The 14118-nt window shown below is 41.6% G+C and overlaps 1 protein-coding gene across 4 annotated transcripts in view; it reads right to left on the bottom strand.

Annotated features, from left to right (window-relative positions):
* Positions 1-564: 564 nt before the first annotated feature.
* pbx1a (pre-B-cell leukemia homeobox 1a) overlaps positions 565-14118 on the bottom strand; it is a 53137-nt gene continuing 39583 nt past the window's right edge. Inside the window, exons 3-9 of one of the 4 annotated variants that reach the window (XM_074687994.1) lie at positions 10425-10669; positions 8972-9162; positions 8555-8690; positions 8195-8354; positions 7187-7299; positions 5915-6013; positions 577-2150 (exon numbers count right to left, since the gene is read on the bottom strand). In XM_074687994.1, coding sequence (XP_074544095.1) covers positions 2058-2150; positions 5915-6013; positions 7187-7299; positions 8195-8354; positions 8555-8690; positions 8972-9162; positions 10425-10669 — 1037 coding nt within the window. In that variant the 3' untranslated portion in view covers positions 577-2057. Of the gene's footprint in view, positions 2151-5914; positions 6014-7186; positions 7300-8194; positions 8355-8554; positions 8691-8971; positions 9163-10424; positions 10670-14118 lie in introns of all 4 variants that reach the window. The other 3 variants (XM_074687995.1, XR_012599619.1, XM_074687996.1) reach the window with 3 other exon arrangements.

The raw sequence follows: 14118 nt of genomic DNA on the forward strand, positions 1-14118 counted from the left end.
AGTAGCAGCAGCTGCTTCTCTCAGTCAAATTGAAAACATTCCGCCCTCTGAGAGCAGGAGGAGAGGTGAAAAGAGTGAAAAGTTTGTGTCGCTTAGACAGTGAAATCTCAAAAACAGTTGAAGATATTAAAAACGTTATTACAGATATCAGTAGTGGAAAGATCAGTGAACATTTTAAAGCAAAAATGAAGTCTGTAAGTGGGAGTAAGCTGAAGTTAGAGCTTGTTGAAGTTGAAGCAGATTTTAGTCAGAGGAGCTGAAATTTCCCATCTGTTTAACATAGAGAAATTTTTTTGGAAAAAGCTGAATAAATCAAAAAGTTTAATAGTTAGAAAAGTGAAAAGATATAGCACACTATTCCTAAATAAGCTGAATAGTTTAAAAGTTGAACGGTGAAAATCGGACAAAATTTGAAGGCTGTGAAAAGAGCCAAAAAACGTACGGAAGAATAAGAAGAAGAAGAAGAAGAAGTGGAATAAAGTCACAGGATAACAATATGTTGAAATGCTGAGTCAGCATTTCAACATAATTAAGTGTACCAGTAAAATATAACAGAGTACATAAAACAAACAGGCAACACAACATGAAAAGATTACAAACAATGTTAAGCTCAGAAAACCAACGTTTGGATACAATGTCAAGCCTCTTTGACGCTCAATGGCTAATTTTAAAAATGTTTGACAATGAAAATCAGCTGTTGTAAGAAGGAATCTACATGTGTTAAAATAGTAAATGACTGTTTGGCTGTCAAATCTGCACTACCAGCATGAAAATTTGATTCATACGTGAAGCAATGTGGGACAAAAAGGTGAACTGTCATGAGTAGTGGATCACATACATCCTGATATTCTCTCTCGGAGGCCATGGATGGCTCCATCCTTCTGATGCATTCCTGGACCTCTGCTGAAGATCAGAGAGCAACACTGATGCCCTGTATAAGCTCAGAAATCTCCTTTCCCATCATGACTTCCATGTGTTAGTGGACTGTTGGTTGTATATTGTGAAAAAATCTCAGTCACACACATATTTTGACAAACTCTCTTCTCTGTAGAAGGTCACATTTCGCCTGAACAGCAGATGGTAGCATGTACAAATGAGATATTGCCGTTGAATCTTTGTTGAAAGAATATATTAAAACTGACTTTACAATGACAGATTTCTCGACAGTTTTGTTTTGGTTACATCAGCATTTTGGCGAAAAATTATTGTTGCAGTGTTGGTGGAAAATAAAAATAGCACCTCTGTAAGGCAAAAAAGAATAACAGGACAGGACAGCCTGCAGTTGTTTGAACTAAACTCAACCAAAATGCAGCAGAACCAACACCAACAGAGGAACCAAGACTATTCTTCGAGTAGAAAGAGCCCCAACCTAAATAAAAATGTGCAGCTTCCCGATTTCATGACAAGTATTTCTTTATTGTTTTACAGATAACATACTTCACAGGGTTACCTTAGAGGTAAAATCTCCTCTGTTTTGACTCATCGGAGACAGCGGGGAAGATGGACATACTTTTATCAAGCACACATTGTAAACAACTGAGCAATATTTAAGTCTAAATGGCGTACCATAGAATAGGTGAGAGACAACAAAATGTAAGTAAGAAGATGTGCCTCCAGCTTGCAAAGACAAAAGTTTCATTTTTACAAAACAAATAATGGTCACTGACATATTTTTCTACTTTTTTAGTGGCTGAGAGGTAGAATGAAGTATTTTCAGTTAAAACCAATGATTGGATTTATTCACTTTATCATAACATTTCGACATTATGAGTGAAAACATTATGAGCAAAGAAGTAACCCCACCCCTCTGAATATAGTGTGAAATCTGTACAAACGTCTTCATTGATTGCTGCTGTTTGAGTGTAATCGTGAAACTTTTTGTCTGTATCCCAAATGTCCAAAGTTATCTGCAGAGGAAATATGATCTATTTTTTTTCTGGTTAGGATTTCACAGCACCTCTCCAGACTGTGGGACAGTAAATTCCTTTGTTTAATACTGTGAATAAGAAGGTCAGTCCATGTTTTAATGTGGAGATGAGGGGTGGAAATGGATATATTCAGTTGGAAGTATCTGAATGAACACTCCCGGGTCCTTCTGTGGGCGATGTCACTGACGAAGGAGTTGGAGCATCTTGCCAGCCACCGTTTGTCTGTAGAAGGAAGACAGGAAGAATCAGCATCACGGTAACACCTTGAATTTGATGACACAAAGATACTGCAGTAAGCCTTATGCATCATCTTTTCTCCTTTACATATGTGAGAAATGTTTCTGAACAAAAAATTACAACAGTTAAATACATCACTTATGAGGCTTTGCTGTGATGATTGTAAAAAAATGCTGCAGCTGCATAACACAGTTCATCTTTTAATCCCTTTGACACTTAATACACATATGACACCTACCATATCGGCATTAGCCATTAAAAAAAAAAAAAACGATGGCTGATTAAAAAAAAAAAAAAATTAAAACTTGATTATTTTGGCTCTGATGCAGCCGTGCCTTTCTTTTTGCAGTCACTACTCTGCCTCAAGAGGTAAATGAAAACCCACAGCACTATCTGATTGGTTACATGCAGAACCATGGCTCAGGTAACAGCCAATCAGCAGTCAAAGCTGTGCATGCACAGTGCTCACACACACTGCAGAGAAGAGAAAAGGTTTGCCGAGTGGATAAGCTTCAGAGAGCATTTATATGAAACAAAAGCAGGTTTAAGCAGCATACATTCCTAAAACTGTACTGAGCATCCCAGTCCCAGTTTTTGTAAGTTTTCATTTAACTTTATAAGACATGCTGCTGAGCCTGGGAGCTGTCTAATAAACATATGCTTCAAGGCATTTAAATGAAGTTAAGTATTTGAGTTTATATTATTTAATATGTTGACACCAATATTTTCACTTTTACTGCAAATATCAGTTATTGGACTCCCTGATTACTATATTATCGGCCCTGAAAAAAAATATATATATATTGGTCCATGTCTAATATACATTCATCTGTTTTGTGGCAGTCTGTTTTATAACCAACCAAAAACCCCTCACAGGAGGTTTGCATGAAGTTTTAGTTTCACTTCCATCAGAAAAATCCCATTAAAAGGGCAAAAACAAACAGAAGATAAAAAGAATAGAGAAAGAAAAATAATGAAAAATAAATCAAAATATCTACATGCAAAAATTGGCATAAAATACACAAAGCTTTTTTAAAAAGTGATGTCTGCTTTTTTACAGTTAACACCTGAACCCTGAACAGCTGATTTCATGTGATGTTAAAAAAGAGGTTGAGACAAGGAACACACAGACCTGTCATATATTCTCTGAAATCGTAAATGAAAGAATAAATTAGCACAATAAAGAACGCCGTTTAATACAGAGGCTCTCCTAAAATCATGATAAAAGCTCCACTAAAGACCATTAAAGACATTAATTGCCTTTTCCACGCTGTAGTGAGAGCTGGGAACATGCTTTGGCAGCCTCTTATTTCCAAACCCTGTTATTTAGTGTAAAGACTTTCTGTCATCTTATTCAGAGGAGAGGGAAAGAAAGAGAACCATTTCCAGTCCTTGAGGGAGGCAACACCCACCAGCAATTTGAGGATCATAATTGCTGTTCAAGGATAAAGAGGTGAACCATGAGAGTTTGGTCAGTAGATTTTGGACTGAAAAAAAATCATCTGAGCTAAACAAGAGTAATAAATTCATTCATCAGCCTTCGATGTTCACGTTGCACTATCGCACTTATTTATTTTTTTTGTTTTGTTTTGTTTTGCTTTTAGTGTGTGTTCAACACAGACACAGAGGTATAATTTTTTCAATCTATCACTAGAGAGTATTATTTTGCTTATTCCTGTGCTGAGAAATGTTTGTATCCTAAACTTAATTCACCTTAAATAAATGCAGTTTCACTTTCAGTTTTAAGACACTGCTTGTTCTTATTAATCTCTGGCTGCTGACAGTTGTTTAAATATATTAATCAAACCCGTGTAGACAGAAAAATAGTAAGTCTATCATAACTACAGATCGGTGAGTAGTTCTTTCATCTCATTGTCAGAGAAATCTGACAGTTTGAAAATAATTTATTGAACAGATCACAGTGTATGCAGGCTGAAGGTACTGCCTTTTTATCACTTAAGATGATAAATGGCGTCCCTCAGGGCTCAATCTTGGGACCACTTCAGTTTAAAATTCATAAAATAAACCTTAAACCTTGATTTAAAAACCAAACGTGTGTTTTCAAACAACTATCTACATGCTTGTGTGATAAGAGTAAGTCTTAATCTTTTTTCAAATAAGCGGGGATCTGCTATCTTTAAGGCATAATATGTATCAATGTGTAAAGAAGTTGAAAGACTCATTGCTGCTATGTTTGTGCCCCTGGTTGACTGTGATGACATTTTCATCATCTCACTGTCTTCACTCTGTGCATTGAATAAATCTTTGACTGAATCATTGGCATGTGCTTATCAATAAGACAATACTTAAAAAGTTCCCCTCTTCATTTTTCTGATTTAAAAAATGAGAAATTTTCAAAAAATTGCTTGAAAATTTCCTTGAGACTAGAACAATGTCTTAATACAAGTAACTTTTCTCTTGTTCCATTGGCAGATTTTTTTTTACTGGTTAGGAGCAATTCAGACCTCATTTTTTTCCTTAAATAACTTTAAACAAGACATTTTTCTGGATTGGTCATGTGAATTTGGCTCATATTGAGTCTTGAAAGGAATTTTTTACTGAAAATAAGACAAAAACACTTGATAAGATTTCAGTTTTTGCAGTGCGTCATTCAGCTGTGATGTTTAAGAAACAAAAACTGTGTTCACCGGGATCTACACGAATCCAGAGTTTTCCAAAATCTTCCCTTTGGCCGGATTTTTCAGAAACATAGTTTTCAGTGACATAAAGCTGCGGTTTCATGTGGATGACAGGCCTAAACGTATAAAAATATATGGGGTTTACCAAATACGCGGCTATGTGAGGACTTGGTCTTAGGGTCTTTGGTGCTAATCCATATTCTTACATGTGTACCCATTTTACACATGAATATCACAAACAAGGACATAAGATTTAAAAATTCTGTGAATTAATTAATTTGGTTTATTTCAAAGCAAACTGCTAAATATATTAAGTGTTACGATTAGTTTAATTTTTGCCTTAACGTTAAAAGCTAAATTTATTGGAAATATGCTTTATCTCCAGCTGAGCCTGTTGTCTGTTGTAACTGACTTGATGCATCTCTGTACTTATTTTAGCACAAGAGGTGTTGCAGGCCGTGCTGTCATTGCTGCTGTCCCTGTGGATGAATGATCTGACCAATGTGCTTGGACTGTTAGCCCAGAGCCGCGCTCTCTCTGTCCCTGTGACTGTCGTATTGATTCTGCTCAGCCTCGCACTGCCTGTCGCTATAGATCTACATGCTAACGCACTGCCTCCAGTGTTTGCCTGTCCCGCCCTGGCGAGGAGGCCGGGATAACTGGCCCCGCCTTTGACAGCCTAGTTAAAGAGTTATTTCAAGAATAAGCCACTGGGAACTTTTTGTTATTTTCTTTAAGGGGGCAGGAGGTATGATTTGTCCTATGGTGCCAATGTGGGAGCAGCGTTTGGGGGAAAGATGACACCTGTGTCCTTGTTGCTGTCGACTGCAGGTGTCTCGCTAACGGTAATATCCTCCGACAGACTCGGAGCGTGTCCAGCTCCTCAGCCTGGTAGCTGCCTCATTGCCTGCCACCTAGGGCACGACTGGAGCAGGAAAGAGGGGGGTAACTGGCTGGACAACAGCCCATCCCTGGCAAACTCTGCTAAGTGGCAAACCCAGCGTGAGCACACAGAATTACACAAGATAACACACATCCTGCAACTGGGGGTATCACACAAAAATAAGACAGCAGAGACAACACAAAGAAGGACAGAGGAAGATTGTTTACAGGTCTTACGTTGATGCCCTGTGGACTGTACATCTGGCTGGCTGCGAGGCTGTCACTGTATCCTCCGGTCTGGCTGATAACATGGCGAAGAGTATCCACCTGGAACAGCAGGGACATACAGACAAAAGGAGGCCTGGTCAGACAAAAGCTTGGGATAACAAAGACAGGCAGGCACAAGGAAAGGTCACTCTGATAGTGAAAGGGTAGCACAAACTGGAAAAGGTTAAAAACAGCGGATCTGGATGATTTGGCTGCTATTACAGGCTTGATAACAGAGGTTGCAAAATGACAGGAGTACAAAACAAAAAGGATCTAATGGTGGATGTTTATAGAATCAAACAAGTCTTATCATAAAAAAGAATACTTCATATCTTCTTTTTAAAATGTTTCTATAAATTAAGCTTATTTCTACTGTATTTATGGTCAAAGAGAATTATTTTAGACAATTAGAATTTGTCAAAACTGAGATCCCATCCTACATTTTGTCCTGAAAGTTACCTCTAGCAGAGTATTATCCACAGATTTAGTGAAGGGGGATACAGTGCAGCTTTTAGCAGAGCAGATCGCCTGGATATGCATGAAAACACACCTGCCATATGGATTCCACAACAAATAAGACCTGTCTACTCAAGAGGCCAATTTACTCCAACTTTTCTCTTTTGCTTTCTTTTAATTGCGCAGCCCTGAGAGCGAGGACGTGTCTGACATGTTCAAAAAAAAAGAACCCTTTCAAAGAAACACCAGTTTCACTAATTAAAGGCCGACCTTGTAGACCTCTTTACCTCCTATAAGGTTTTTTTTTGTTGTTTTGCATATTCATGAAGACCTAAAGCGTTTGGAGAGCTGATGTGAACAGAAAAGGGGGTTGGCATTGAGGGGATGAATGGAGAAATGTTGCCAGAGTGAGGAGAGCATCACCGCGGGTGGTGATTCCTTAATCTGCGGTGAGAGTTGTAACACTCAGCAACACACTGTGCTGGTCATCACTGTCCACTGGGGCAAGGTCAGGGAGCCACAGTGCACCGGTGGCTATGTGGACTCTTGTCAGGAGCGCTGATGAGCGTTGCACCGTTTCCAAAACTGTCTGCAGTCGTCTATTCAACTGCTGCTTAACAATAGCTTCCACATTAAAGAAGAGCTCCAGGCTAAGAGTAACCTTTGCTTCACTGTGTAGGTCAATTTAGTGCGGTACACCCAGACTAGACAGTGGTTGAACAATTTTATATGCCATCTTAAAGATTTTGCAACCTTTAGCTTTTGTAGGACACGCACCTGGGATTGTATGTTGGCCCCAACCTGCCCCCCTTGGTACGAGTCCCCATTGAGGGACTGCACACTCATGAACAAGTCTCCGGAGTTTGACATGTTAAAAGAGGCAGCAGAACCTGAGAATACACAGAGGCAGATAAGAAGACAGAGAGCAAGAGAGCAGGATAGGTAGAGGAGGAGAGAGAGCAAAGGAAGGGAGGAGGAGAGGAAGAGAAAAAGGAGTTAGAATGATCATGCATAAGCAAAAAGTGTATTAAAAGGGTTAGTTTTGGAGGGCAAAAGGAAGCTTTTTCTATAAACCTGCATTCTACAGAAGCATATTAAAATGTCACTGGGGCATAATTTAAAAGGAAAAATCCTCCAACAAGAACCATGAGACAGATAATCATCATAAAACTGTTTAAGTCCAGTTTAAACAAGCTTTATGGATTGTGTTGCTGTTAAATGTCCGTGCTGCTAGTGTTTCATTAAGGAAGTAATAATTGATCTGCAGGAAGACCCAAAGAATGTCTTTGTCCTTTAATGGACCCCAGCTCCCCAGATGTAAAGAGAAGCATGGCGTAACTTGATTTCAACACCCGGTCCTAATCCAATACAGTGGCGGCGTCTCTATATGACAGAAGACTCGGCGTGCCCTCTCAGCAGCTTAATGGCATGCACAAGGTCAACCGGACAAGAGGCAGGAAAAAATTAACGTCCACGAGACCGAGAGGTCAATAACAGAGACAGAGGGAGAAAATGAGTGAGAGAGATGGACAAGGAAGAGAAGAAGGAGGGAAAATGAGCAAGAAGCTGCATCATATTTCTGGGTTAGTTAAGGCGACAACAGCTTTCTGTTAGTCTGAATCAAACAGTACCAGAGACTGAATTCTTGAGTTTGGGCTTAGGTAAGAGTGTAACGATGCTTGTTAACCTGAATCTGCTGTTTTTAGAAAATTCTCCTTATTTTTTCTTTTAAGTCTAAGGCTTCTTTTAGGAAACTCCCTGGGAGGATTTTGTGGTTTGGCTCACCTGCTGAATTGGGAGTCGACGGTGAGTTGGCCTGGCTGCCGTGAGCAGAAACACTGGTGGCGGTGACTGCGGTCCTCGCTGCATACATGTTGGCCTCTTCTTGGAACTTGCCGATATTTTTCTTGTATCGGATTCTCTTGTTTCCAAACCAGTTTGATACCTGAGCCAATAACAAAAGAAGGTAGGTGACTTGTAACATATTTAACAGATATCTTTGTGAATGTTAGCAGATTGTGCTTCCCGTTCATCTTTTGGCACTAGCTTCTATGCCATAATTGGTTCCTCCTTTTCGGATGGGTAACCCTGGTTTTATTATTGTTTTTCACTTTCTCTGTAGATGTCTTTGAGTGTCCTGGGTACCTGTGACACTGTGATGCTGCACTTCTTGGCCAGCTCTTCTTTGGCCTCTTCGCTGGGGTAAGGGTTACTGAGGTGGGAGTAAAAGTACTCATTTAAGATTTCTGTCGCCTGTTTGTTGAAGTTCCTCCTCTTTCGTCTAAAAAGGGGGGAAAAGAAAAGAGAATGCATGTTTTTGATGACAATATATAAATAACTTCAATCCCCCTCTTACACCTCTATAGAGTAATTTAGCTTGTCTGCTTAATGCTGATTTATCCCCAAATTTTAACAAGGGCTGTTATCAAAATGCAACGAATAGAAATACTCAGGCACACAGAAGAATCCAAAATAGAGAAATGACTAAAAGATGAGGCACAGTGCAAGAAGACCAGATGATAAATGTGTTAGATTTAGTTGCCCACATGGACACACACATACCTGGCGTCGAGGAAGCGTGAACGCAGGATCATGACGGCCTCGCAGGTGCTCTGCTTCAGCTGCATCTGGATGGAGCTGAACTTGCGGTGGATGATGCTGACCATGCGCTCGATCTCTTTGGGCGAGATGGGTCGTGTTCGAGACTGCTCCCTCAGCAGGTTCATCACATGGGTGGTGAACTCATTGCACGCCTGGATGCACAGACAGACAGGATTCAGAGAAAGAATAACTACCAGGGAGGCTCGACAGCTTCAGACAGAAGAAAAAGAAGAAATTGGATTCTAGAGAGACTGCACCTTTGCTGCTAGGCCTCAGCCTCGCAGAGGCAGCACTGACAGTGTAGCAGCAGCAGTGTTAGAGGTAATAAGAATAGTCTAAATTAAAGCAGCAGACACAGTGCCATGTTTCACGCCAAACAAACGTAGCGGTGGAGTCACACGGTGGAGGCAGCGACACTCGTGGTGCTCTGAATATTAAAAAGACTTCTCTTCAATGGCAGAGAAAATGTGACAAGTGAAGAGAAATCTAAAATGACAGCAGGCTTTCAGTCCCGTTAACGTTCAAGAGGTTTAAACTGTCTCCCTCTCTTTTCACTCCATCTCTCAGTCTACCTCGTTCTCTCTCTGTCTGAATCAGTCACTGGATATGACTGCGTTCAGAGTCAAGGTGTCTGTTGCTTGTCAACACCGGGGTTACGTCAGTCAAAGTGATGCACCGAGCAGCCGTTCTGCTTGCACACACACGCCAGACACTACTCACTCATACGAGCACGCGAGGTATACGTAGCGTGGTGACACACACACAAAAAAAGGCTCAGGTGTGTATTGAGCGTGACAGTTAGCGATGACTAGCCTTCCTCTGAGAAGATGACAAACCAGGAATGCTTCGACTTTCGAGGGAATGACAAAGAAAAGAGCTGGTGTGTGACTGATGTAATGGCTGCTCGTCTCTTAAAGCTTAGCTTGTCTTAAGTTAGCTTGTGAGGAGTGAATTCAAAAACATTATAGGAAATTATAGATCCTCAGAAAAAACACTTCAGCTACCATTTGTATAAAATCCTCTCAATTTAGGCTTTCACAGGGCTTTTTCTATGATTACACAAAATCTATTTAAAAGATCATCACTTTCACTTGCACATATCCTCAGTTATACACACCTCATCTGAAGAGGGGTCAAAGGTCGGCTGAAACCCTGAAAAGCTGTTTTTTTGCAAGAAATAATTTGTGTAAAAATCTTAGGACAAAATCATTAAAGAGACTCTTCCTCAAAAAATTTTGTGATGCAACGGGGGTTTCCTTTTGGAGGACGCACTGTGTGGGGAGCATAGTCTTCACAAATAAAGGGGAGGTACCACCGTTTTATGAGCTACACCTCAACATGTCTGTAAATGATGCATGAAAACAAACAGAGCCAAAGTTGAAATTTGATAACATGAAACGTGTCTTTCCTTCACCTGTTCGTATTTCTCCAGCTCTGTGTGGTAAATCTGTCGGATCTGAGTCAGCTTGGCCCGGTAGTCCGAGTGTTCTGCAGAGTTGTCCGCCCCGATGCCGCCTGTGGCTGCTGCTGCAGCTGCTGCGGCTGCCGACCCGCCACCTTTCTCCGGCCCGGCCACGCCTTCCGCCAGCAGCATGTTGTCCAGTCGCATCAGCTGAGGATCTGGAGGCTCCTCCTCCTGGGCACCACGGATACTGAGCACTGTCGAGAAGAAGAGGGGACATGTTAAAACAATGATACATGGATGTTTACAACAACAGAGAAGCAAAACATAATCGTTTCAAGTATGACTAAGAACAAATCTTTATTGTGTGAACTCCCTGAAATATTGCCATCGTTTTAATACTTCCAAGTCTGTGCAATAAAAATCTGCAGCCTCACAGAGGCTGGCAGCTAGGCGGGACCATAAAACTATAATTTTATCGATTCTGGCCATCATTTCATGTAAAAAAGAATTAACACAGCCTTCCACCAGAGTTCATCTTTCATTGCTCTCCTTATGCTCAGACTGTGTTTAGTTTCTGGCTGATGGCTTCATTATCTTGTCAGATGCTATCAAAGCAGAAAAACAAACTAATAACACAGTTAGACACGGAATAGAAAGGCAAAGACACCTGGCTAAAATAAATTAGCAAAAGAGATAAGAAAAATATCATTCCATCATTAAAAGTCGAGACAACAAATCTAAACATTCATAATATACTCGTGAAAGTGTCTTAGATCACATCTTGGGCACCGATGAAGGATTCATGGTGCTGTCATCTTAATTTAGAGAAACAAAGTACGCTTTTACAGCTGACACGGAGGTTCTGTTTACACTTGTTTGGGGGTTTGAACCTGCATGTTTTCACACACCTACAGGCGCTCAGCTCTCAACTGACACTCAGCTCCCACGGTGTGGAGAGTGAAGTGTAAACACAACAAAGACAGGCCTGCTGAGGTGGACATGAACAAACAACAGCCACACACAAAGGAATGCAGCCATGCACACAGACGGATAGATATTTTCAGAGCAGCACAAAGAGTATCCTGCTGATGATTGTGACTGTATTTCAGGGTTTTAAACACACAGCTGCTTTAGTGGGCGGGTTAGGCTGCCCTGCCTCTTTCTGCCACCAGAAGGCTCCCTTGGTAAAGCAGCTGAGCGTCCTGCTTCTTCTCTCAGAGGTGCTGAAAACAGACGACCAGGTGCAGCCCTCCATTCCATCCACTGTCTTCAAGGACAAAGACAAAGCTCACGCTGCTTTCACGCCATTTTTCACACACACTTAACTCAGGGAATGGATCAAAATGTTTCAGCAGAACAATACAGTGGCACATCCTGCATCTCCTCCAAGATAACTGCAGACAGTGAGGGTAAATGACAGGTTGTGTGACAGAGCAGTGAAGCCATATTGAAGCCCACAGTCTGCGGTCACAGCGGCGCTCTTTTTTGTAATAAGGATGTAGGGTTGAGTCGCCCTGTGACCTTTCTGCTCCAGATGAATTCCTGCAGCCAGTTGGGGAGTTTGTCTACCTCTGTCCTCCTTCTCTTCTTTTCTTTTCCATCCAACCCCCACGTTCTCCTCTTTCTCCTCCTCTTCCTTTCCCTCTTTTTTTCTCCTCCAGCAAAAACATCATCCATTCCCATCAGCTCCAACACGTGAGCAAGCTCAGCTCAAGAGGCAAATGTCAATGGCTATCAGACGGCTGGAAAAGGTCAGGAGTTCAGATGGGGGAGCAGACACATGCGTGTTTGAGAGTGGGGTGCAGGGGCATGTTCACAAGTGCCGGCAGATAAATATGTGGGTATTTTTTTATGTGAAGCACACCAGCGGGAAATTATAACAGTCGCCAGTTTCATTCTGACAAAATCATGGCACATCCCGACCAGAGGGGGAATCTAATGAGCCTAAGAGTGATTTATTCATTCCCTCCAAGTCCCTGAGTGCACAACTAAAAGCATGAAATGGATTAAATAAATACAATTAATAAGGAAAATCAAACAATTCACTGTGCTGTGGCATAATTACCCCTAACCACAGCCATCAGCTTTATTTATTTCTGTTTGTTAATAGCAATGAAATCGATTGGGCCTCAATGCCTATCACAGAGCTGGATGTGAACTCTAGAAGCGTGGACTATACATTAACATAATCACCTGACGGAGAAGAGGGACCCCTAATCCAACACATCACACACACACAGCACTTTAAATAACCAGAAAACCTCTTTGACGCACACGTTCTTGTTCAGGAGCAGCCACAAAGGCATGGCTGCTCTGCAATTCTCTTTTTCCATAGACAGTCACAGATGAGTATCTATAAAAGGAAGATGGCCATCATCTAATCTTGATCATTACCGACAGACTTAATTGAACAATGAGAGGATACAATTCCCCACTCTGTCGCTTCCTCCCTCCCTCCCTCCTCTCCTTCTCTCCTCTCCTTTGTGCATGCTCTTGTATAATTCCTTCCCTGAGATGTGGGGCACTAAACCCAAAAAAGGCAATGCATAAAAAATGAATACGTATCATAAACAATTCTCCAGCCGCTTCCCCTTGAATAATGAATGGAATTCTAAGAATAAGCCTTTGTTTTGCTTATTGACAAAATTAATTTCCGCTGTTTTACTTCCGTTAAGAGCTGGCTCACACCCATCGCCGCACTGCCTGCTGTTTGCAGACAACGAGAGTGTAAATAAACATGACGATTAAGCCACCCACTCATACAGGGGGAGAATCAAGGTGCACACACACACACACACACAATCACACACAAGCTTGAAAACTACACAGCTATGCACATTGGCAGACGACCCTGAGCACCCAGCCTGGCGCCCTGCGAGTGCTTTTAAATGAAAACATGTTTAATTAATGATGTTGAAGTATTCTGTCACAATTAGGAAGATTTACGGTCAAACAAGGCAGCAGTGATGTCCCTGACAGCCATGATGAAAGTTTACCCTTCTTGCCTCTGACTGGCAGCTTGCAGCCAGCACTGGACTGGATCCATTTCCCATCAATACAGTAATGCAATACACTTGGCAGCACTGTAGTGTATATATATGTGTGTGTGAGTGTGAGTGTGTGTTTGTCCTTCCTTTCCTAGCTCTTGTCTGCATCACATGACCCCAGAGAGGGCAGAGAGTGGCTGCTGTGCTCTCTATTGATTGTGTGGGCACACGTCATCTAGGGTTTCAGCAGTTAATAAATCAGGCCTGCTCCTGACACAACCGTGTGTGAGTGCATGCGTGTGTGTGTGCGTGTGTGTGTATGAGTGTGTGTGGGCCTGTCACAGACCAGTCAGCAGGAGTGAAAGCGACAGCCACATGATAATGTAACATCACCACCATTCATCCCTGCCACACAGCATTCTGAGACAAAACAACAACAACCTAGGAACCTGAAAAAAAGCATCGTGATCTACAGCAGACATGACAAGTATCACTAATACAAACCCTCCCCTCCCTCCCTCCCTTCCTCCCTCACCCGCTCTGAGAGGGAGTTCAGCATCCTGCTCTCATCTGCATGTGTCACAAGCCCAATGAGAAAAGTCTTCATAAGACACAGCACTGTTGTACACTTCATGCTGACCCGCACACTGGAGGGAAACAACACCTCTCATTGTCACAGCTTTAAACACCTCATGAGTATCACGCTACTGTCATAC

This window comes from Halichoeres trimaculatus, unplaced genomic scaffold (assembly GCF_033239565.1).
Source record: "Halichoeres trimaculatus isolate MK-OKI-2021-1 unplaced genomic scaffold, fHalTri1.1 fHalTri1_scaffold_15, whole genome shotgun sequence".
Taxonomy (NCBI): Eukaryota; Metazoa; Chordata; class Actinopteri; order Labriformes; family Labridae; genus Halichoeres; species Halichoeres trimaculatus.